This window comes from Delphinapterus leucas, chromosome 9, assembly GCF_059928025.1.
Source record: "Delphinapterus leucas isolate spDelLeu-1000000601 "Yukka" chromosome 9, BTC_Dleu_Yukka2, whole genome shotgun sequence".
In the NCBI taxonomy this organism is placed as follows: Eukaryota; Metazoa; Chordata; class Mammalia; order Artiodactyla; family Monodontidae; genus Delphinapterus; species Delphinapterus leucas.
Genome location: NC_143137.1, coordinates 76,005,506 through 76,031,246, shown reverse-complemented (window position 1 = coordinate 76,031,246; position 25,741 = coordinate 76,005,506). Strand labels below are relative to the sequence as shown.

The window sequence follows — 25,741 nt, the reverse complement described above, 5'->3', positions numbered from 1 at the left end:
GTTTATGGCATAGGGGTACAGCTAAATTTGGGTAATGCTGACTTCCAGTGTCCAGATGCTTTCATTAGAAATTTCTCTCTCCATTTTTTGGCATTACTTTCCTATGTTTGGCTTTATTTTCATGTAGACTACACCATGTGATGGTTGTACCTACAGTCTCATGTTTTCACAGCTCTCCTCGTAGACTAGTGTTCTCCGTGGAAATAGCCAGCTTTTTTTTTTTTTTTTTTTTTAACCCGAGTGGTTCCAGCAAAAGACCTGGGAATAATGCTCATTTGTTGTATTGGCCTGTGTGAATCGTGCACATTCCAGGGAGTTTGCTGCTCTGATTCGCCTGGCCTGGGTCACATACCAAACCTTGGGGCCTAGCTGGTAGAATCACTCATTCAAACCACCACAGAGATGTGTGCTGATTGCCTAAAGAAAAATAAAGTAGCTGTTATTGCCGAGGAAGGTGGTGTGGTTGATGTGCAGGTAATAGAATGTCTTCTACAGTAAATCATCAGGGTGGAAGGTTGCCATGAGTCATTTTGAAGATTTGCTGTCTGTCCTCTTCCTTACGAGTCCAGTGTTGACAAAAGATTTTGTGTTACTTGCCTCAGCTTTTTTCTCTTCAGCTCCTTGTTTGCTTCTTCTTGACCTCCTCAGTTTGGTTCATAGCCTCACTATTCCTTGGAATCTGTCCTTTGTAAAGTAGCTAACTACCTTCTGGCTTCTTCCCTCCATATCTCGTTGACTTGTCAGCTGCAATTGATTATCCTCTTCTTCATATGCATCTGACACTGCCTTCAACCTCCTAACAGTCTTTTTGGGTCTCCGGATTCTAAAACTGAGCTTAATATTATTCATAACCGTTTTCCCCTGTGTCTGCTCTTTTCTCTGGTTCAGTGGTTTCATTGACCATTTCTACATAGGTAGCTTGCAGTTATATTTTTCCAGTTTTTACCTATTATTCTCATCTTGAGAGTTTTGTTTCACCATATGTTAAATTGTCCAAACTGGATGTTACATTGTTATGTAAGGGTTAGTTACTCTCATCATCAAGAACTCATCATCTTGCTTTCCTCCCTCACTCCCAACCTCCTAAAAAAACCACCTTGCACTACTTGGATTTTTACTGATGGCATCAACATCCTGCTGTTTGCTCAAATTCAGGAGAAAATAACTTTAATGATGTTTCTATCTTTGAATAAAAATACTGGTCCCATAATGAGCATATATCTTTGCACAACTGAAATACTTCTCTGTAGTAAAGTGTATGGACATGTTTCATGTGTATGCATTGTCACCCATATACTTATCAAATTGATCTGATGATCTCCACGTGACCGTATGCTTTTATTATTTATTTATTTATTTGTTTGCGGTACGCGGGCCTCTCACTGTTGTGGCCTCTCCCGTTGTGGGGCGCAGGCTCAGCGGCCATGGCTCACGGGCCCAGCCGCTCCACAGCATGTGGGGTCTTCCCGGACCGGGGCACGAACCCGTGTCCCCTGCATCGGCAGGCGGACTGTCAACCACTGCGCCACCAGGGAAGCCCGACAGTATGCTTTTAAAATTCCATGTAGGTTCCCCTTGCAACCTACGATGATTACTGAAAATGCTATTTAACCAATGTAAAACATTATTAGTAAAGTATATATACTGTAAAGTTAAGTTGTTCTTAATCCAAATTCATATTGCTGCTCTCTTCCATTGGTGCTTGAATATATACTTTTGTGATTATACTACATAATAGCATTTCCCTGTTGGGATGTAAAATCCTGGGGTCAACTATTTTGTCTTCCTTATATAGGCTTTGTTGTAGGCTTTTGTAGAAGTACATAGGAAGCATGTAATGAACATTAGTTGTTAATAACAGTAGTTACTAATTTTTGCTGTGGTCCAGGATCTGTAGTAAGTACTTTATAAGCATTATTAAAATCATTTTTCACAGCTGTTGTATGCAACTAGGTATTGTTTTCCCTACTAACAGATGAGGCAGTTTACTTAAAGAATTAAGTAACTTTCTCAAGTAACTTACTTGAGAAACTTAACTTACTTATGTAGCTAGTAAGTAGTAATGTTTGGACTCAGAACCAAAGTCCACATTATTAAACAGTATATTACACATATTGCCTCCATATAAATGAAAAAAAAGATAAAACTTATGTGAACAAATAAAGCATCAGGAAAGCTTTGATTTTTTTCTATTTTTCTATTCTATTTTCTATTTCTATTTTTTTTCTATTTCCTAACTTTCCTGTTCCGGAGGACAGGCTCCAGACGCGCAGGCTCAACGGCCATGGCTCACGGGCCCAGCCGCTCTGCGGCATGTGGGATCTTCCCGGACCGGGGCATGAACCCGTGTCCCCTGCATCGGCAGGCGGACTGTCAACCACTGCGCCACCAGGGAAGCCCTAACATTTTTTTAAAAAATTGATGATTAACTTTCTGCCAGGAGATGAATGGGTAAAAATAAGTCAAAGAGATTTATATCTTTCAGTCATGCTCTTTCGTACTGGTTCCAGTATAATACTGTTGTCTTCAATGAAATAATATATGCAATATCTGTGAAAGTTCTTTGTAAAGCTACAAAGTACTACACAGTTGTGAGATGCTGCTAGAAAAGGGCCTTGTCCATGACCTTTGAGTCTTGTTATACGTGCTGTTGCTGGCAGGCGGGATGAACTGCTCTTGCATCTTGTACTGACCTCCCTAGTAAGCCTTTCCTGGTGCTTTGGTGGCTGCTTACCTGCTAATGATATACCGTGTTTCTAGGCTCCGTGGGGCCGTAATACAGGGCAGCAAAGCTGTGTAATGTTAAGGCGATATTTAAGACACCTAATTACACCCTCTGAAACTGGGCCCAAGTGTGCTGGATTCATATCTTAAACCTCCCTTCTTTCTCTCCAAGGCTAGCGGTGTCACTTTCAGTTCATGAATGGTAATTGTGTGTAATGTAAACTGGTAGCCTTAACCCAGAGGGGAAAAACCGCATGTGATGTGATTGTCATCAAAGGAACATGGAGAAGATACGGCAAAAAGTTTATTCTCCAGAGTAAATGATGGGAAAATTCACTAGCCACAGTTCCTTTCTCTAAATACAGCTGTCAAAACTATGACACCCCTGTAACTCAGCGCATCTTTCCCACATTCCTTAAACATTGAGAATTATTTCTGCCACATTGAACACTCTTATAGATATATACACAAAATCATTATGCTTTTAAATACTTATCTAGTGGACTGTGTGTTTACCAAAAGAAGTTCATACCCATCCTCCATTTAGCCTTCAGATTTAGTCTGCCACCCCCATCTGCTTTTCCATAGTGCTTTTAAAATTCCAGAACATTTTAGCGTTGTATGTGTACATACGTATACCTCCTTTGACTTCCAATACAAATAGCAATTATTTTCTCTAGATTATTCATGTTTACATCCCTTCCCATTACCTCAAGAGCCCTAATTAAGTGCTTCTGACTTTAAATATTTGTTCTTTCTCAGAAAATAAAATACATCAGTTACTTACTATACTGTGGAATATCCATCTCTTTATCATTACAAGGTGAGGCATTTGAGAATTCTGCATTTTATTATGTGTTAAGAGTGGAGGGAAGGTGAAAATAAAATATTGGGTCAAGTTTTGTTTTGTTTTTTTAATTAGCAGACTTTACCTTTTAGAGCAAGTTCCAGATTTACAGGAAAATTAAGCAGAGAGTACAAAGTGCTCACTTGCTCTCTTTCCTGCACCCCGTTTTATATCTTGCATTGGTATATGTTGTTACATTTGATGAACCAATATTGATACATTATTATTAACTGAATTACATTGTTTCACTATTTATGTTGTACAACTTTATGGTTTTGCCAAATGCATAATGCCGTTCATTTCCCGTTACACTATCTTTTTAACTCAACACAACCATCAGAGTGATCCTTTTAAATTGTAAGACAAATCATGTCAGTGCTCTGTTCATAACTCTTCAATGTCTTCCACTTTTATAAAGTAAAAATTGAAAGAGATACTTTATTTTTTTATTTTATTTTTTTAAAGCATCTAATATTTATTTTTTATTTTCTCTAATTTTTATTTATTTATTTTTCAAAAATTTTAAACATTTTTATTGGAGTATAATTGCTTTACAATGGTGTGTTAGTTTCTGCTTTATAACAGACTGAATCAGCTATACATAAACATGTATCCCCATATCTCCTCCCTCTTGCATCTCCCTCCCACCCTTCCTATCCCACCCCTCTAGGTGGTCACAAAGCACTGAGCTGATCTCCCTGTGCTGTGCGGCTGCTTCCCATTAGCTATCTATTTTACATCTGGTAGCGTATATATGTCCATGCCACTCTCTCACTTCGTCCTTCGTCCCAGCTTACCCTTCCCCCTCTCGGTGTCCTCAGGTCCATTCTCTACATCTGTGTCTTTATTCCTGCCCTGCCCCTAGGTTCTTCAGAACCAATTTTTTTTTTTTTTTTTAGATTCCATATATATGTGTCAGCATACGGTATTTGTTTTTCTCTTTCTGACTTACTTCACTCTGTATGACAGACTCTAGGTCCATCCACCTCACTACAAATAACTCAATTTTGTTTCTTTTTATGGCTGAGTAATATTCCATTGTATATATGTGCCACATCTTCTTTATCCATTCATCTGATGGTGGACACTTAGGTTGTTTCCATCTCCGGGCTATTGTAAATAGAGCTGCAATGAACATTGTGGTACATGACTCTTTTTGAATTATCGTTTTCTCAGGGTATATGCCCAGTAGTGGGATTTCTGGGTCATATGGTAGTTCTATTTTTAGTGTTTTAAGGATGGGTCAAGTTTTAACTTACAAAACGTATTCACAGTCTTGTGTATTTTCATTTTAGCATGCTCCTTATGATGCAATGGTTATCGTAAGCATCAGCTATTATGTTGATCAGAAAATTTTTGAGAGTGAAGGAAGATGGACGGTATGTTAGAACAAATATTTCATCCCTTTCTCATAATTCTTTTTAATACATTTATTTATTTTTGGCTGCGTTGGGTCTTCGTTGCTGCGCACGGGCTTTCTCTAGTTGCGGTGGATGGGGGCTACTCTTCGTTGCGGTGCGTGGGCTTCTAATTGCGGTGGCTTGTCTTGTTGCAGAGCACGGGCTCGAGGCACACAGGCTTCAGTAGTTGTGGCTCGCAGGTTCTAGCACACAGGCTGAGTAGTTGTGGTGCACGGGCTTAGTTGCTCCGCGGCATGTAGGATCTTCCCAGACCAGGGCTCGAACCCGTGTCCCCTGCATTGGAAGGTGGATTCTTAACCACTGCGCCACCAGGGAAGCCCTCCTCATATTTTTATAGATATAATATTTTTAAGTTTTCCCTATTTTCAGGGTTCAGATAAAGTACGGGATATACCACTTCCAGAGGAGCTTGTTTTCACTGTGGATGAAAAAGTATTAAATGACATCAACCAAGCGAAAGCTCAATATTTCAAGCAGGTAGATTTTTCGCTTTTCTCTTTGATAGTGATACTTTATCTTATAACTACTATATATGAATATTTGGCTATCATCCAAGTATGACGGCATAAAACATTTAAAAATTACAACTTTGATACCTTTATGTATGTCTGATGATTATTTTAATGCAAATGATATTTTGGTTATCTTTGGGGTATTCTCCTTAGGTGTTTTTTCACTGTTTGTATTTAATTCTTTTTGTTAGGCATCTGATCTGCAGCTTTTGGTCTATGCCTTTACGTCTTTTGGCAAAAAGCTAACCAAGAAGAAGAAGCTTCACCCTGATACCTTTGTTCAGCTGGCACTTCAGCTGGCCTATTACAGACTTCATGGACGGTGAGGACCATTCATTTTCCACTTTCAGAGTCTTGAAGTCCAAGGCTACCTTTACTATAGCTATTCTGTCGTAACTCCCCAGTGTTTTTTTTTTTTTTTTTTTTGCAGTATGCGGGCCTCTCACTGTTGTGGCCTCTCCCACTGTGGAGCACAGGCTCTGGATGTGCAGGCTCAGCGGCCATGGCTCATGGGCCTAGGTGCTCCGCGGTATGTGGGATCTTCCCAGACTGGGGAACGAACCCATGTCCCCTGCATTGGCAGGCGAACTCTCAACCACTGCGCCACCAGGGAAGCCCAGAATATGTATCTTTAAATGGGGTGTTTAGATCATTTACATTTAATATAATTATCAGTAAGGTTGGGTGTAAGTCTACAGTCCTGCTGTTTCTCTTTATCCCATCTGTTTTGTGTTTCTTCTTTGTTTTTTTATCTTCTCTTGAATTCCTAGTTCTTTTTATTGTTCCTTTTATCGCCATTATCAGCTACACTGCTTTTTTTTCTATTGGTAGGGTTTTACAAAATACATCTTTTTTTTTTTTTTTTTGCGGTATTCAGGCCTCTCACTGTTGTGGCCTCTCCTGTTGTGGAGCACAGGCTCCAGACAAGCAGGCTCAGTGGCCATGGCTCACCGGCCCAGCCGCTCCGCGGCATGTGGGATCTTCCCTGACTGGGGCACGAACCTGTGTCCCCTGCATCAGCAGGCGGACTCTCAACCACTGCGCCACCAGGGAAGCCCAAAATACATCTTTAAACTTGCAATCTACCTTCAGATATTTTCCACTTAAAGTGTAATGAAAGAACCTGAAAACAATGCTTCTATTATGCTTATCTCATTCTTTGTGCTATTGTTGTCATACATTATACTTGTACATATGTTAACAACCTAATGATGCACTACTATTTTTGCCTTCAACAGTCAATTATCTTCTTTTATTGTGGTAAAATATAAATAAAATAAAACTTGCCATTTTAACTATTTTTAAGTATATGATCCAGTGGCATTAATTACATCGACTGTGTTATGCAACCATCACCACTATCTATCTCCAAACTTTTTTTTAACCACCCCAAACAGAAACTCTGTGCTCATTAAGCAATAATTTCCTATTCTCCTATCCCAACCCCTGGAAGTCTCTAATCCACTTTCTGTCTATATGAATTTGCCTGTTCTGGATATTTCCTCTAAGTGTAATTATACATTATTTGTCCTTTTGTATCTGGCTTATTTCACTTAGGATAGTATTTTCAATGTTTGTTCTTTCATGGCTGAATAATATTCCATTGTATGAATATACCACATTTTGTTTATCTGTTCATCTGTTGACAGATGCTTGGGTTGTTTCTGCCTTTTGTTTATTGTGAATAACACTGCTGTGAGCATTCACATACATGTATTGGTTTGAATCCCTGTTTTCAGTTCTTTTGAGTCAATAACTAGGAGTGGAAGTGCTGGGCTGTGTGGTAATTCTCTGTTTAACTTTTTGTGGAACTGCCCAACTGTTTTCCACAGTGGATACCATTTTTACATTCCCACCAGCAATATACAAAGTAATGTGTAATTGTTCTACATCCTTGCCAACACTTACTTTTCTGTTTAAAAAAAAAAAGCCATCCAGAGTACTTGTGAAGTGGTATCTCGTTGTGGTTTTTATTTGCATTTCCTTAATGACTAATGAGGTTGAATATCTTCGTGTGTTTATTGGCCATTTGTATATCTTCTTTGGCAAAATGTCTATTTAAATCCTTTGTGCATTTGGTAATTCTGTTGTCATTTTGTTGTTGAATTTTAAGGGTTCTTTATGTATTGTAGATATGAAACCCTTATCAGATAGGTGTTTTGCAAATATTTTCTTTCATTCTGCAGGTTGTCTTTTCATTCTCTTGATAGTATGCTTTGATGCACAAAGTTTTAAATTTTGAAGTCCAATTTATCTGTTTATTTCATTTGTTGCCTGTGCTTTTGGTGTCATATCCAAGAAATCATTGCCAAATCCAGTATTACAAAACTTTCCCCATATGTTTTCTTCTAAGAGTTTTATAGTTTTAGCTCTTACTTTAGGTCTTTGATCCATTTTGAGTTAAGTTTTGTGTAGGGGGTATGGTAAGGATCAAAATTCATTCTTTTGCATATGGATATCCAGTTTTCTTAGCATTATTTGTGAAGAGACTGTCCTTTCCCTATTGAGTGGTCTTGACACTCTTGTCCAAAATCAATTGACCGTAGATGTGAGGGTTTGTTTCTGGATCAATGTGTTGTTCAGTGTGTCTCTTCTTGTGTTCATACGACACTGTTTTGATTATTGTAGCTTTGCAGTAAGTTTTGAAATCTGGAACTAATGAGTACTTCACCTTTGTTCTTTTTTTTTTTTAAGATTTATTTATTATTTATTTTATTTATTATTTTTGGCTGTGTCGGATCTTAGTCGCGGCATGCGGGACCTTCGTTGACGCATGCAGGATCTTTGCTTTGAGGTGCGTGGGCTCTTCATTGTGGCACGTGGGCTTCTCTCTAGTTGTGGCGTGTGGGTTTTCTCTTCTCTAGTTGTGGTGCGCAGGCCCTAGGGTGCGCAGGCTCTGTAGTTTGCAGCATGCAGGCTCTCTAGTTGAGGCGCACGAACTCAGTAGTTGTGGCACACGGGCTTAGTTGCCCCAAGGCATGTGGGATCTTAGTTCCCTGACCAGGGATTGAACCTGCATCCCATGCATTGGAAGGCGGATTCTCTACCACTGGACCACCAGGGAAGTCCCCTTCACCTTCGTTCTTGAAAAGAAGATTGTTCTGGCGACTCTGGGTTCCTTGAAATTCCATATGAATTTTAGGATGGGTTTTCCCATTTTTGTAAAAATGTTGTTGGGATTTTGATAGAGATTGCATTGCATCTGTAGATCTCTTTTAGTAGTATTGTCATCTTAACAATATTAAGTCTTCTAATCCATGAACATGGGGTCCCTTTGCATTTATTTATGTCTTTTAAAATTTCTTTCAATGTTTTGTAGTTTTTGGTGTACAGGTCTTTTTGCCTCCTTTGTTAAACTTAATCCTAAGTATTTGATTCTTTTTGATGCTGCTGTAAATTGTTTTCTTGATTTTCTTTTCAGATTATTTATTGCTAGTGTATGGAAATGCAACTGATTTTTGCATGTTGACTTTATATCCTGAAACTGCTGAATTCATTTATTAGCTCTAACAGTTTTTTGTGGACTCTAGCGTTTTATGTATAAGACCACACATCTATGAATAGAGATAGGTTGGATTTTGTCAAAGGCTTTTTCTATATCAATTGCGATGATCATATGGGTCTTTTTCTTCATTCTATTAATGTAGTATATTACATTGATTTTCATATGTTGAACCATCCTTGCATTCCTGGGATGAATCCCACTTGGTCATGGTGTGTCATCCTTTTAATCTGCTGCTGTTTGCTAGTAATTTGTTGAGGATTTTTGCATCTATATTCATAATGGATATTGGTCTATAGTGTCTTTTCTTACCGTGTCTTTTCTTGCAGTGTCTTTGCCTGGTTTTGGTATCAGGGTAATGCTGGCCTCATATTATGAGTAAGGAAATGGTCCCTCCTCGCCAGTGTTTTTGGAAGAGTTTGAGAAGGATTGGTGTTAATTCTAAGTATTAGAATTCATCAGTGAAGCCATCTGGTCCAGGACTTAACCTTTGTTGGGGTTTTTGATTGCTCATTCATGTTGTTACTTGTTATACATCTAGTCAGATTTCTATTTTTTCTTGAGTTAGATTTGGTAGTTTGTGTGTTTCTCAGAATATGTCCATTTCATCTAGGCTATCCAGTTTATTGTATACAGTTCATAATATTCTCTTACAATCCTTTTTATTTCTGTAAAGTCAGTAGTAATGCCCTCTTTCTCATAGTTGATTGTAGTAATTGGAGTCTTCTCCCTTTTTTTCCTTAGTGTAGGTAAAAGCTTGTCCATTTTGTTGATCTTTGCAAAGAACCAACTTTTGGTTTAGTTAACTTTATTTTTCATTTCTGTATTTTGTTTATCTCTACTGTAATCTTAGTTAATTTCTTTTTTTTGCTGGCTTTGGGGCTAGTTTGCTTTTCTTTTTTTTAATTCTTTAAAGTGTGCAGTTAGTTTACTGATTTGAGATCTTCTTTAATGTAAGTATTTAGAGCCATAAATTTGCCTCTGAACAGTGCTTTTGCTTCATTCCATAAATTGTGGTATGTTCTACTTTTCATTCATCACAAGGTCTAATTTACCTTCTGATTTCTCCCTGAACAATTGGTTAAGAGTTTGTTGTTTTATTTCTACATATTTGTGAATTTTTCAGTTTTTCTTGTTATTGCTTTTTAGCTTCATCCCATTGCCATTGAAGAAGATGCTTTGTATGATTCCAACCTTTATAAATTTATTGAGACTTATTTTGTCGCCTAATATATGGTCTATCCTGGAGAATGTTCCATGTGCACTTGAGAAGAATTTGTATTCTGTTGTTCCTTAGTGGCATATTCTATATATGTCTTTTAGGTGTAGTTATTTATAGTGTTGTTCAAGTCTTCTCTTTCCTTATTAGATCTTCTTTCTACGTGTTTTATCCATTATTGAAAGTTGGGGATTGAAGTCTGCAACTATTGTAGAGCTGTCTAGTTCTCTCTTCAATTCTGTCAGTGTTTGTTTCATATATCTTATAGCTCTGTTGTTTGGTGCATATATTTTTATAATTGTTATATCTTGATGAATTAAACCTTTTATCAGTAAATAATGTCCTGTTTGTCTCATTCGTCCTTTTTACTTAAAATATATTTTGTCTGATATATATACAGCCACTCCTAATGGAAAAAACAAATTGTATAGCCACTCAAACTCTCTTTCGGTTACTATCTTTTTTCATCATTTTACTTTTAACCTCTTACTGTCTTGGTTTCTAAACAGAATCTCTTGTGGACAGTATACAGATGATGTTTTTTGTTCATCTTGACAGTCTCTGCCTTTGATTGGAGAGTTACTGATAAGGAGGGAGAATTCTGCCATTTAGCTGTGTATTCTTACATGTTTTTGTTCTTCAATTCCTCCATTACTTTCTTTTTTGGTAGTAGTGATTCTGATTTTTTTTTTGGAGTGTACCATTTTGATTTCCCTGTTCTTTCTTTGTATTTTTTAAGCCATTTTCTTTATGGCTACCTTGGAAATTACATTTAACATCTTAAATTTATAACAACTTAGTTTGAATAATACCAGCTTACTTTTAATAGTATACAAACACTGTGCTTTTATCCATCTCTGTACTGCCCTCTTTAACACAGATTACATCTTTTTACATTGTGTGTCCGTTAACATAAATTTATATTACTGTTTTATGTATTTACCCTTTAAGTAAAAAAACTGTTAAACATTGTTGTTCTATCTCCCATGTTTCCAATAAACTGGTAGTTAGATTTGGCAACTTGAGACTAGTAATCGATTATTTTTATTATTTTTTATAACAGTAAGTCAAATAGTTAGTATTATTTGTTTCCTATCGCATCCTGTTCAGATGGAGGGTGAGTTCAGTTGTTACCCAACATCCATTATAAAGTTTCCTCCCTGATTTTTTTACCTAATGGTTTTAGTGGCCATTGATGATCATTACCAAGATCTATTATTTCATTACAGCTTGCAGAGTAGTGATATTTTGTCATTCATTCTTACTGCTTTTATCTTTGTTTTTTAAAGAATGCTATTTTAGTGGTGGTTTAAATTTTTATTTACACTTTAGCCTTCACATTTTGAAAGGATACTATTTCAGCTCAGGGAGACAGTCTTACAGAAACACTGAACAGAGGAGGCTCAATAACTGCAGGAATTCCCTGGTGGTCCAGTGGTTAAGACACGGTGCTTTCACTGCCGTGGACCCTGGGTTCAATCCCTGGTCAGGGAACTAAGATCCCACAAGCTGCGTGTCACGGCCAAAAAAAAAAAAAAAAAACCAACTGTTTGAGCCCTCTTAATGCCCACGTTCAGACCTTTTACTCTTCCGTTTGATTGCTTTAACTTTAAATTCCTATCACCAGGAAAGTAAGAGAGCTTTGTACCAAAAATTGTTGTATCATTCTCCACCCCAGGGAAACAGTCATCATTCTAGGGAACTTCTTAAATAATGCTTTTACTTAATTCTAGAGTCATTCATGTTCTGTACGAGGAAACTAAAGGCCAAGGACTCTATTACCCCGTATCTTAGTAGCTTAGAACAACAAACATTTATCATCTCACATTTTCTGTCTGTCAGGAGTCCTGGCACAGCTTAGCTGGGTGCCTCTGGCTTCAGGTCTCTTGTCAGGTTGTAGTCAGGGTGTCAGCCAGGACCGTGTCTTCATCTGAAGGCACCCCTTAAAGAGGATCTGCATACAGTCTCACTCACATATTTATTAGTAAGGTTCATTTCCTCCCAAGCTGTTGTCCAGAGGCCTCTCTGTTTCTTGCCACCTGGGCCTCTCTACAGGGCAACTCCCAGCATGGCAGCAGGCTTTCCTCAGAGTAAGGAGATGAGAGAGCTCTCTTTGTAACCTGATTTCAGAAGTGACATCTCATTACTTTTGTCATATTCCTTTCATTAGAAGGAAGACACTAAATCCATCCCACACGCAGGGTGAGGGGTTATACCAGGGCATCTGCAGGAGGCAGGGATCACTGGGGGCATCTCAGAGGCCACCTGCCACAGATGCCAATGTTCACAACCTGACAGCAGCCAAGCCTTTGAAACATTTCCTGTTATACCAGGCCACAGTACATTTTGCTCTTTGATGTTGAAAACAGCCTCTTTGTTATTGAAAATCTCAGTTGTGGTCTGTATTGTAGAACTTAGTCTCTGACCAAAGCCAGCTTTATTAGGTGAACTCTCTTTGTAATATAACATTAGAGCATTTTCTTTGTCATGATACATTCTCTTATTTTCATTTTTTCTTGTAGCCCTGGTTGCTGCTATGAAACAGCTATGACAAGATACTTTTATCATGGCCGTACAGAGACTGTGCGATCATGTACGGTGGAAGCAGTCAGATGGTGCCAATCCATGCAGGATCCTTCTACCAGTGTGAGTATTTGAAAAGAAAAAATTAACAGAATTTGTCTGTTCTAAAGGAAACTTGGCTCTTAAATAACTAACTTCTTCAAATCCCTGGATGAGTAAAATATTTTCAGACCTTTTTTTCCGGAAACTTACAAACATTTCTTCATTTGCCAGTGAAGTATATACTTGGAAAGAATAAGAAGCAGGGAAGACCTGATAAGAAGCCCATTTGTGTCATTTTCTAGGCAAAGTAACTTCAGCACCTTGAGTATTTCACTACTGTTGATCTACCTTTAGATAACACCCGTAAAATGTAGACTCTCCCAAAGCGCCTTTAATAGGAAGCTTTTCTTGATGTGGCTGAACATTTTTGAAATCAGATTTTTTGTGTGTGTATTAGAACCAGTACAGCTTTATATGTTTTGTTTTATACTTGAAGCATTTGCACAAAAGGGTAGTTGCTTCCCACTATTTTGGTATTGCATTTGTTTCTTTAGTTTTGATTGACATAGTTATGTATACGTTAACTTATTTTAATTTCATAGAGCTGCTTCATTATCATTTTTGTACAACTATGCTTTAGTTTTGAAATCGTAATTGCTTCTGTCTTTACACTTGTTGATATCACTTCTGTGCTGCCCACAAGTTTCTGTTTTCTTGTTCTGGGAAAGAAATAATCAAGTTGCAGGGCATACAGGAAAGAAAAGGCAGAGGAAGGGGGTAAGGGTAGGGGGGACGGATAGATTGGAAGTTTGGGATTGACGTATACACACTGCTATATTTAAAATAGATGACCAACAAGGACCTACTGTATAGCACAGGGGACTCTGCTCAATATTCTAGCATAACCTAAATGGGAAAAAAAATCTGAAAAAGAATGGATAAATGTATATGTATAACTATATCACTTTGCTGTACACCTGAAACTAACACATCTTAATCAACTATATTCCAATATAAAATAAAAATTAAAAAAATAAAGGCAATGGAAGAAGTGAGCAAAAAGACAGAAAAGTTATACATCTCAAGGTCTTTCTCAGAATCTTTTTTCTCTCCAAAATTACCCAAATTCTAATTACTTTTTTAAAAAATTAATGAACGAATGAATTTTTTGGCTGCATTGGATCTTCGTTGCTGCGTGTGGGCTTTCTCTAGTTGCAGCGAGTGGGGGCTACTCTTGGTTGCGGTGCGTGGGCTTCTCATTGCGGTGGCTTCTCTTGTTGCAGAGCACGGGCTCTAGGCGTGCGGGCTTCAGTAGTTGTGGCACGCAGGCTCAGTAGTTGTGGCTCGTGGGCTCTAGAGCGCAGGCTCAGTAGTTGTGGCGTACGGGCTTAGTTGCTCCACAGCATGTGGGATCTTCCCGGATCAGGGCTTGAACCCGTATCCCCTGCACTGACGGGCGGATTCTTAACCACTGTGCCCCAAGGGAAGTCCTGCCTAATTCTAATTACTTTGAGCTCAGGTTTTTTGTTTGGTTTCTGTACAGTTTGTTATTGAAGTATCTCTTGATTTTTAACTCAGCTTTTTGAGCAGCAGCACAAGATGTTAGAAGCTTTTGCAAAACATAATAAAATGATGAAAGATTGTTCAACTGGAAAAGGTACGTATACTGTTTTTTTTTTTCTGACTTAAAAAAAAATTCTCTTGCGCTGAAAACAGTTTTCTAACTTCAGGTTTGGGGTTTTATTGCAGGATTTGACCGTCATCTGTTAGGTCTCTCACTCATAGCAAAAGAGGAATGTCTCCCTGTTCCAGAACTCTTTACAGACCCACTTTTCTCCAGAAGGTAATATAACGTAGTGTTCTGTAACCTCATCAGTTTCTTTCTTCCTGAATGTTAAAAGCTTTTCAGAAACAATGTAAGCTTCTGTAAGCCTAGTAAAATATCCTTTCTTTGTGCCATACAGTGGAGGAGGTGGAAACTTTGTTCTCTCAACAAGTCTGATTGGTTATTTAAGAGTCCAGGGAGTGGTGGTTCCCATGGTACACAATGGCTATGGATTTTTCTATCATATCAGAGATGACAGGTGAGGCTGCTTTTTTTATTATTTTTTATTTTAGTATATTTTATTTGCATCTATAAATTTTTTTAGAATAGTATTTCATTTATTTTATTTTTTTTTACATCTCTATTATTCTTAACTGTGCTCACTTTTGTTGTTTTTGTCTTTCCCACGCTATGATTCTGTTGGTGTTGTCATCTGTCACTCGCTGCATGGGCAATTATTTTTTACGACTTAGGCGTTTAATGCGTATTTGTTTCTCTTTCGTGCTTTGGAGACATTTGTCAAATCAGTCCTTTAGGTGTTTTATGCAGAGCACTGTTTCAGGTTGTCTCAGGGATCACGTCATCATCATTCTCCAAAATCAGTACACATATTACCATATTTGTTCTACCCAAGGTATTTGATGACAAGTTCAGATAAAATTTGATGGTCTGTAAATATGTGGTGGTTAGTGCGGTCGTAGACAATACTAATGACACCAAGACAAGAGACAAGGTCAATTAATTTGTGTTCAGAAAAGGATGTTTTACCAATTCAGATGCATTTCATTTTGGTTGTATGGGGTTTGACTTAAATTTGTGGAAAGAATGAGAAAGAAAATACTAAAACCTGATAGGGTAAAGAGAGGTGGAGAACAAGGTAATAGCGAATTGACAGAAAGGCTTGGAAAGTCCCCTTTCACAGAGTCTGGCCGTCTCTTCACAGGGATCTGTCAGAGCTTGGGAATTTAGATAATGGGGCTACATATAGCAGTGTATGAATAAGAAGAGAGCAGGCTTAGAGGGATTTCAGGTGGAATGTGAAAAATGGGAATAATAATATGTGTGACACCTTATCTTTGATAAAGGAGGCAAGGATATACAATGGAGAAAAGACAGCCTCTTCAATAAGTGGTGCTGGGAAAACTGGACAGCTACATGTAAAAGAATGAAATTAGAACACTCCCTAACACCATACACAAAAATAAACTCAAAATGGATTAAAGCCCTAAATGTAAGGCCAGACACTATCAAACTCTTAGAGGAAAACACAGGCAGAACACTCTATGACATAAATCACAGCAAGATCCTTTCTGACCCACCTCCTAGAGAAATGGAAATAAAAACAAAAATAAACAAATGGGACCTAATGAAACTTAAAAGCTTTTGCACAGCAAAGGAAACCATAAACAAGATGAGAAGACACCCCTCAGAATGGGAGAAAATATTTGCCAATGAAGCAGCTGACAAAGGATTAATCTCCAAAATTTACAAGCAGCTCATGCAGCTCAATATCAAAAAAACAACCCAATCCAAAAATGGGCAGAAGACCTAAATAGACATTTCTCCAAAGAAGATATACAGATTTCCAACAAACACATGAAAGAATGCTCAACATCATTAATCATTAGAGAAATGCAAATCAAAACTACAGTGCGATATCATCTCACACCGGTCAGAATAGCCATCATCAAGAAATCTAGAAACAATAAATGCTGGAGAGGGTGTGGAGAAAAGGAACACTCTTGCACTGCTGGTGGGAATGTGAATTGATACAGCCACTATGGAGAACAGTATGGAGGTTCCTTAAAAAACTAAAAACAGAACTACCATACAACCCAGCAATCCCACTACTGGGTATATACCTTGAGAAAACCATAATTCAAAAAGAGTCATGTACCAAAGTGTTCATTGCAGCTCTATTTACAATAGTCAGGACATGGAAGCAACCTAAGTGTCCATTGACAGATGAATGGATAAAGAAGCTGTGGTACATATATACAATGGAATATTACTCAGCCATAAAAAGAAATGAAATTGAATTATTTGTAGTGAGGTGGATGGACCTAGAGTCTGTCATACAGAGGGAAGTAAGTCAGAAAGAGAAAAACAAATACCGTATGCTAACACATATATATGGAATCTAAAAAAAAAATTGTCATGAAGAACCTAGGGGCAAGACGGGAATAAAGACACAGACCTACTAGAGGATGGACTTGAGGATACGGGGAGGGGGAAGGGTAAGCTTTGACAAAGTGAGAGAGTGGCATGGACATATATATACTACCAAACGTAAAATAGATAGCTAGTGGGAAGCAGCCGCATAGCACAGGGAGATCAGCTCAGTGCTTTGTGACCACCTAGAGGGGTGGGATAGGGAGGGTGGGAGGGAAGAGATATGGGGACATTATGTATATGTATATGTATAACGGATTCACTTTGTTATAAAGCAGAAACTAACACACCATTGTAAAGCAGTTATACTCCAATAAAGATGTAAAAAAAAAAAAAGTCGGATGTGGCCAGATGTGGCAAGGCCCCCCACAGTAACCAGAGCTCTCACCCTTGGTCCACTCTGAGGCTGCATTCAGGTTTAAATGCAATGCCAGGAGACCAGTTCCAGTCTGCTGTACATGAAGGAGCGATAAAGTTTTACTGAAGATTTTTTGGAGAAGGTGTGGAAGAAGAGTGACATTGCATACCACGTGGCAAACATCACAGCAGTTCCCTTTAAACATCTATGTTCCACCGGAATTTCCTCTCTAAATATCAGCCTCCTGGGACTTCCCTCGTGGTCCAGTGAGCAAGACTCCGAGCTGTGGTGCTCCAAGGACAAGGGTGCTTCAAGGACAAAGGACAACCCTGCCTGAAAATTTTTCAGCATCACACCCCTTACTAGACTCTTAATCACCCTCCCCACCATGTTGTGATGGTTATGAAATTCCTGAGCCCACCTGGGCGATGGGACCTGTCCCAAATAAGGAAAGGCATCTGCCCTGTCCCACTCCCACTCTATAGAAGGAAGGTATATATGCCTCGACCAATCAGTAAATGAAATTTTCACCTTGGACCATTCCTTTGTTCTCTGGCTGTAAAAACTGACTAATAGCACATGTTCGGAATAGGAAGTCAGCTCACTGTTCTGGCAGCGACCGTTCCCTCTAACAAATTCTGTCTTCTTTAAAAAAAAAAAAGTGTGACATAGTTCAGTTTCTAAGGTACTGTTTTTCTATTTTTCCTTTTTTAAAGAGTTTACATTCAGTGTTATTCTTTCAAAATTTTATCATCTGTCTCCATGTCAAGCGTGATTTGCGCATACCAGGGGTGCTTGTATTTGTTGGCATCCAAGTCTTAGATGATGTATTCCCAGAGTATTCAGTTTCTGTACATTAATCTACAAATTGAAGGTTGAATGATAAAGGTTAAACATGGGTCTTATTAGCCATTTTTATCCTTTACCAGGTCCAAAATCATCATATACAGAGAATAACTAAAGGATTCTAACATATTCTCTGACAAGTCGTGGATGTTACATTGCATGCAGTGATAAGAGTTTAAGCCAGATATGCCTCAGCTTTTTGACTTTTTGAAAAATGTATTTTTAATGATCCTGGGACAGTTTCCATTCGCTTATTCAGCAAATATTTAATGAGAACTTAAAATGTGCCAAGGATTGTTTTAGGTGCTAAGGACACAAGACAGACAAAACCCCTCTCTTAAAGATAGTATTTTCTACTTGGGAAACAGGAACAAGAGCAAACAAATAAGCAGGATAACTGCAAATAGTGAGGAAGGTTGTAGAGCAGATAATCAAATTGTTGTGGTAATAGAGACAAACTGGTAGAGACAGAGCACTGCTTTATATAGTATGTGGTCAGGGAAGGTGTCTGAGGGAGGGATGATGAAACTGAGATGTTAAGGATGTGTAGGAATCCGTCATATGAATAACCAGGAAAACAGCTCTCCAGAACCTGGTCCTTGCTTGCTCTCTCCAACTCTGCCACCCTGGCTGAGCCACCGTCTTCTCCCACTTAGGTCACTGCAACAGGTTCTCTGCGGTCTTCTTGCCTCCACCTGTCCTTCCCTACAGACCATTCTCTACACAGCAGCCCTGATGGCGAAATGGAACTCAACTCGTATTGTTCTCCTACTCAGAAGCCTCCGAGGGCTTTTTCTTTCACTCATGCAAGATCCAAAGTCCTTCTGAGAGACCCTACATGATCTAGGTCTCATCTACCTCTCTGACCCTGTCTCCTACAAGGCTGCCACTGATTCCCTTGTACCTTGAACATGCCAGGCAAGCGCCCTCCTCAAGGCCTTCACGGTCATGATTTCCTTGGCTTAGTAGTCTCTTCCTTGAAATACGTGCAAGGATGACTCTCTTATTTCAGATAGGTATTTGCTGTCATCTGAGAGGCCTTCCCTGACCATCTAAAATAGCATTTTTCCCCCTTCCCCACACACACCTGCATTTTAACCACCGTGTGTGTGTGTTTGTGTGTGTATGTACTTATTTGCATGTTACCTATCTTTCCTTCCTAGAATACAGTCCCACAAACATGGTCTTTGTTTTTGTATCCCCAGCTCTGTAACCATACCTCATAAATATGTTGCACTCAGTAAATGTTTCACAATGACTTTGTTGTTTAACATAAGCATACAGGTCTGAGGGTAGGGAAAAGCGTGGAATTTTAAGGGACAGAGGCACTATGGCTCTACATTAACAATTGAGTGGGAGGGTGGTAGAAGAAGAGATTGAAGATTGTTTTTATTTCCATTACCCTGGGAGGTGGGTCAAAAAAGACTCTTTATGTCAAAGCGTATTCTTCCTATGTTTTCCTCTAAGAGTTGTGTAGTGTCCGGTCTTACATTTAGGTCTTTAATCCATTTTGAGTTTATTTTTGTATATGGTGTTAGGTAGTGTTCTAATTTCATCCTTTTACATGAACTGTCTAGTTTTCCCAGCACCACTTATTGAAAAGACTGTCTTTTCTCCATTTTATATCCTTGCTTCCTTTCTCATAGATTAGTTGACCATAGGTGCATGGGTTTATCTCTGGGCTTTATATCCTGTTCCATTGATCTGTATTTCTGTTTTTGTGCCAGAATCATATTGTCTTGATTACTGTAGCTTTGTAGTATAGTTTTCAGTCAGGAGGTCTGATTCCTCCAGCTCCGTTTTTTTCCCTTAAAATTGCTTTGGCTATTGAGCTCTTTTGTGTCTTCATACAAATTTTAAGATTTTTTGTTCTAGTTCTGTACAAAATGACACTGATAATTTGATAGGGATTGCATTGAATCTGTAGATTGCTTTGGGTAGTATAGTCATTTTCACAATATTGATTCTTCCAGTCCAAAAACATGGTATCTGTCTCTCCATCTGTTTGTGTCGTCTTTGACTTCTTTCATCACTGTCTTATAGTTTTCTGCATACAGGTCTTTTACCTCCTTAGGTAGGTTTATTCCTTGGTATTTTATGCTTTTGCTGCAATGGTGAATGGGATTCTTTCCTTAATTTCTCTTTCTGATCTTTCATTGTTAGTGTATAGGAATGCAAGAGATTTCTGTGCATTAATTGTGTATTCTGCAACTTTACCAAATGCATTGATTAGCTCTAGTAGTTTTCTGGTGGCATCTTTAGGATTATCTATGTACAGTATCATATCATCTGCAAACAGTGATAGTTTTACTTCTTTTTTTCCAGTTTGGATTCCTTTTATTTCCTTTTCTTCTCTGGTTGCCATGGTTAGAACTTCCAAAACTATGTTGAATAATAGTGGTGAGAGTGGACATCCTTGTCTTGTTCCTGATCTTAGAGGAAATGCTTTCAGTTTTTCACCATTGAGAATGATGTTTGCTGTGGGTTTGTCATACATGGCCTTTATTATTTTTAGGTAGGTTCCCTCTCTGCCCACATTCTAGAGAGTTTTTATCATAAATGGGTGTTGATTTTGTCAAAAGCTTTTTCTGCATCTATTGAGATGATCATATGGTTTTTTTTCTTCAACTTGTTAATATGGTGTATCACATTGATTTGTGTATGTTGAAGAATCCTTGCATCCCTGGGATAAATCCCACTTGATCATGGTGCATGATCCTTTTAATGTGTTGTTGGAGTGTGTTTGCTAGTATTTTGTTGAGGATTTTTGCATCTATATTCATCAGTCATATTGGTCAGTAATTTTCTTTTTTTGTAGTATCTTTGTCTAGTTTTGGTATCAGGGTGATGGTGGCCTCGTAGAATGAGTTTGGGAGTGTTCCTTCTTCTGCAGTTTTTTGGAAGAGTTTGAGAAGGATGGGTGTTAGCTCTTCTCTAAATGCTTGGTAGATTTCACCTGTGAAGTCATCTGGTCCTGGACTTTTGTTCGTTGGAGGATTCTTAATCACAGTTTCAATTTCATTACTTGTGATAGGTCTGTTCATATTTTCTGTTTCTTCCTGGTCAGTCTTGTAAGGTTATACTTTTCTAAAAATTTGTCCATTTCTTCCAGGTTTTCCATTTTATTGGCATAGAGTTGCTTGTAGTAGTCTCTTAGGATGCTTTGTATTTCTGTGGTGTCCATTGTAACTTCTCCTTTTTTCATTTCTAATATTATTGATTTGAGTCATCTTCCTCTTTGATGAATCTGGCTAAAGGTTTGTCAATTTTATCTTCTCAAAGAACCAGCTTTTAGTTTTATTGATCTTTGCTATTGTTTTCTTTGTTTCTATTTCATTTATTTCTGCTCTGATCTTTATGATTTCTTTCCTTCTATCAACTTTGGGTTTTGTCTGTTCTTCTGTCTCTAGTTCCTTTAGGAGTAAGGTTAGATTGTTTGAGACCTTTCTTGTTTCTTGAGGTAGGGTTGTATTGCTATAAACTTCCCTCTTAGAACTGCTTTTGCTGCATCCCATAAGTTTTGGGACATCGTGTTTTCGTTGTCATTTATCTCTAGGTTTTATTTGATTTCCTCTTTGATGTCTTCAGTGATCTCTTGGTTATTTAGTAATGTACTGTTTAGCCTCCACGTGTTTGTGTTTTTTACAGTTTTTCCCTGTAATTGATTTCTAATCTCATTGCGTTGTGGTCAGAAAAGATGCTTGATATGATTTCAATTTTCTTAAATTTACCGAGGCTTGATTTGTGACCCAAGATGTGATCTATCCTGGAGAATGTTCTGTGTGCACTCGAGAAGAAAGTGTAATCTGCTGTTTTTGGATGGAATGTCCTATAAATATCAATGAAATCTAACTGGTCTATTGTGTCATTTAAAGCTTGTGTTTCCTTTTTAATTTTTTGTCTGGATGATGTATCCATTGGTGTAAGTGAGGTGTTGAAGTCCTCCACTATTATTGTGTTACTGTCGATTTCCTCTTTTATAGCTGTTAGCATTTGCCTTATGTACTGAGGTGCTCCTATGTTAGGTGTATATATATTTATAATTGTTATATTTTCCTCTTGGATTGATCCCTTGATCATTATGTAGTGTCCTTCCTTGTCTCTTGCAGCATTCTTTAAAGTCTATTTTATCTGATATGAGTATTGCTACTCCAGCTTTCTTTTCATTTCCATTTGCATGGAGTATCTTTATCCATCCCCTCACTTTCAGTCTGTATGTGTCCCTAGGTCTGAAGTGGGTCTCTTGTAGACAGCATATATATGGGTCTTGTTTTTGCATCCATTCAGTGAGCCTGTGTCTTTTGGTTGGAGCATTTAATCCATTCACATTTAAGATAATTATTGATATGTGTGTTCCTATTACTGTTTTCTTAATTGTTTTTGGTTTGTTTTTGTAGGTTCTTTTCTTCTCTTTTGTTTCCCACTTAGAGAAGTTCCTTTAGCATTTGTTGTAGAGCTGGTTTGGTGTTGCTGAATTCTCTTAGCTTTTGCTTGTCTGTAAAGCTTTTGATTTCTTCATCGATTCTGAATGAGATCCTTGCTGGGTAGAGTAATCTTGGTTGTAGGTTCTTCCCTTTCATCACTTTAAATATATCGTGCCACTCCCTTCTGGCTTGTCAAGCTTCTGCTGAGAAGTCAACTGTTAACCTTATGGAAGTTCCCTTGTATGTTGTCGTTTTTTCCTTGTTGCTTTTAATAATTTTTCTTTGTCTTTAGTTTTTGCCAATTTGATTCCATGTGTCTTGGCACGTTTCTCCTTGGATTTATCATGCCTGGGACTCTTCTGTGTCCTGGACTTGGGCGGCTATTTCCTTTCCCATGTTGGGGAAGTTTTCGACTATAATCTCTTCACATATTTTCTCGGCTCCTTTCTCTCTCTCTTCTCCTTCTGGGACCCCTGTAATGTGAATTGTTGTGTTTAATGTTGTCCCAGAGTTCTCCTAGGCTGTCTTCATTTCTTTTCATTCTTTTTTCTTTATTCTGTTCCGCAGCAGTGAATTCCACCATTCTGTATTCCAGGTCATTATCCGTTCTTCTGCCTCAGTTATTCTGCTGTTGATTCCTTCTAGTGTACTTTTCATTTTTCATTTCAGTTATTGTATTGTTCATCTCTGTTTGTTCTTTTGTTCTCCTAGGTCTTTGTTAAACATTTCCTGCATCTTCTCGATCTTTGCCTCCATTCTTTTTCTGAGGGCCTGGATCAACTTCACTGTCATTATTCTGAATTCTTTTCTGGAAGGTTGCCTATCTCCACTTCATTTAGCTGTTTTTCTGGGGGTTTATCTTATTCCTTCATCTGGTACATAGTCCTCTGCCTTTTCATTTTGTCTGTCTTTCTGTGAATGTGGTTTTCATTCCACAGGCTGCAGAATTGTAGTTCTTCTTGCTTCTGCTGTCTGCCCTCTGGTGGATGCAGCTATCTAAGAGGCTTGTGCAAGCTTCCTGATGGGAGGGACGCTGGTGTGTAGAGCTGGGTGTTGCTCCGGTGGGGAGAGGTCAGTAAAACTTTAATCTGCTTGTCAGCTGTTGGGTGGGGCTCGGTTCTCTCCCTGTTAGTTGTTTGGCCTGAGGCAACCCAGCCCTAGAGCCTACCCGGCTGTTTGGTGGGGCTAATGGCGGACTCTGGGAGGGCTCACACCAAGGAGTACTTCCCAGAACTTTGAGCCACAGCCACCCCTGCCTCTTCAGGAGACCCTCCAGCACTAGCAGGCAGGTCTGGTTCAGTCTCCTATGGGGTCACTGCTCCTTCCCCTGGGTCCCGATGCGCACACTACTTTGTGTGTGCCTTCCAAGAGTGGAGCCTCTGTTTTCCCCCAGTCCTGTCAAAGTCCTGCAATCAAATACCACTAGCCTTCAAGTCTGATTCTCTGGGAATTCCTCCTCCCGTTGCCGGACCCCCAGATTGGGAAGCCTGACATGGGGCTCAGAACCTTCACTCCAGTGGGTGGACCTCTTTGGTATTATTGTTCTCCAGTTTGTGAGTCACCCACCTAGTGGTTCTGGGATTTGATTTTATTGTGATTGTGCCTCTACTACCTTCTCACTGTGGCTTCTCCTGTGTCTTTGGATGTGGGGTATATTTTTTGGTGAGTTTCAGTGTCTTCCTGTTGACGATTGTTCAGCAGTTAGTTGTGATTCCAGTGCTCTTGCAAGAGGGAGTACAACATTTTATTTTAAATGTACTGCATGCTCAATGTAAAAAAATTTGTAAAATATGGAAAAATATAGGAACAAAGTTAACATTTCCATTATAAGACATAAGACCATTATCTTTCTAATCTATAATATACATAGATTGTGTGTGTGTAATTATTACAAATTTAGATCATATTGTAAATATTTTAGTGTCCTTTTTGTGAATTGCACTCTCACTTAATATTACTTCAAGCATTTCCCAATGCCATTAAATATCCTTTGAGGTATTTTAATGGTTGAGGAATGTCTAGTCTTATGGATTTCATAATTTAACCACTTCCATACTATTTCCAGTTTTTCTCATTACAAATAATGATAGTATTATACCTTTCCATATTTCATCACATCATTGCCAGCTTTAGACATTATAAAGCAGTCTGTAGAAATTTTATAGGGAAAAATAACCTAACCTGAATTCTTATGAAGCAAAACATTTTCTCTTTGTTTATTGACATCTGTGTATATTCTTTTGTGAATTGTTCATGTAGGAATGATTGTTCTTTCTATAATTTAAAAATATAACTGAATTTTTAAAAAATTTAACACATAAATAGAAATCGTTACTCTTTGCAAAGAAATACTTAGATCTTGCTAAATATTTGAGAAGTATATGCACAACATAGCGAGAAAATGCCTACTGATCATGAATCACTATGTGAAAACAAGGCAGGAATTTCTGTAGGTTGCTGTGTATCTTTCAGCAAATATAATCCATTCAAACATTGGTTTCATTATTATATACTGGACCAGAACATGTTTTTATTTTGTTCTGCTTAATCTAAAGTACATGTCAAAGATACGTACTTTCCAGTCTTAATTTTTAGTGATGTGAAAATTGCATGCCGTCCACAAGCTTTACATTACACAACATTTTGATTTTAACTTGAGCATAATGCATGTTTTGCTGTAGAAAATTTGTGTGTCTGGAAAGGGGAAGGCTAGTTCCAAGAGTGTTAGTAGTGAGGTTTCGGCTCTGAGCCCACCAGAAGCCACGCTTCTTTCCTGTTTGTTTCAGCTTCTTGGGACCACTTTTATCACCTGCCAGATAGGGGATTTCTTCATCAGGAGGATCTAGAAGGATATGGTGGTGGAAGGCATATTTTGGTTTCAGGAGAGTTTCTCTCTGGTTTTTCTAGAAACAGCCTTTCTCTCCTCTTATCCTTCTTTCTCTATTTTATTATTATTTTTTTACTCTCTTCAAGCACTGTATTTTTCTTTAAAAATAGGTCAAGTTTTATTGCAGACAGTGGCATGAATTCATATTCTAACTCATTCCATTTGGGCATGTTGGTAAGGTCTTTTATGGGAAGAGGTGAGTTTGTTTAACACAGTAAGACCTGACCCCAGAGCACTCTTGAGCTCTGGCTAATTTTTTGTTTCCTTTTTGTCCTTAGGCTCTAGTCACGCAGTAAATTAAGTGTTCCTAGCATTATATATAAATATGACTATACTTTCTATTGTGTCAGGTTACATTTACCTAATGTGAGCAATAAATCATATTTCATATGTGAACAGCCAGATGGAATAAAGGTAATGGCTCTATTCACCATCTCAA

At 38.2% G+C, this 25,741-nt stretch overlaps 1 protein-coding gene across 9 annotated transcripts in view; it reads left to right on the top strand.

Moving 5' to 3' along the window:
* The window catches only part of CROT (carnitine O-octanoyltransferase), a 101,270-nt gene that overhangs the window by 32,670 nt on the left and 42,859 nt on the right, over window positions 1-25,741 (top strand). For 7 of the 9 annotated variants that reach the window (XR_016394367.1, XM_089917751.1, XM_089917752.1 and 4 more), the window contains 8 exons: window positions 4,867-4,950; window positions 5,362-5,469; window positions 5,696-5,826; window positions 5,935-6,033; window positions 12,748-12,871; window positions 14,369-14,447; window positions 14,540-14,633; window positions 14,755-14,874. Coding sequence is in view for 8 of the 9 variants with exons in the window: in XM_089917751.1 (XP_089773877.1) it covers window positions 4,867-4,950; window positions 5,362-5,469; window positions 5,696-5,826; window positions 5,935-6,033; window positions 12,748-12,871; window positions 14,369-14,447; window positions 14,540-14,633; window positions 14,755-14,874 (839 nt within the window). In the remaining variant the exon portion in view is untranslated. Of the gene's footprint in view, window positions 1-4,866; window positions 4,951-5,361; window positions 5,470-5,695; window positions 5,827-5,934; window positions 6,034-12,747; window positions 12,872-14,368; window positions 14,448-14,539; window positions 14,634-14,754; window positions 14,875-25,652; window positions 25,717-25,741 lie in introns of all 9 variants that reach the window. The other 2 variants (XM_089917749.1, XM_022588439.2) reach the window with 2 other exon arrangements.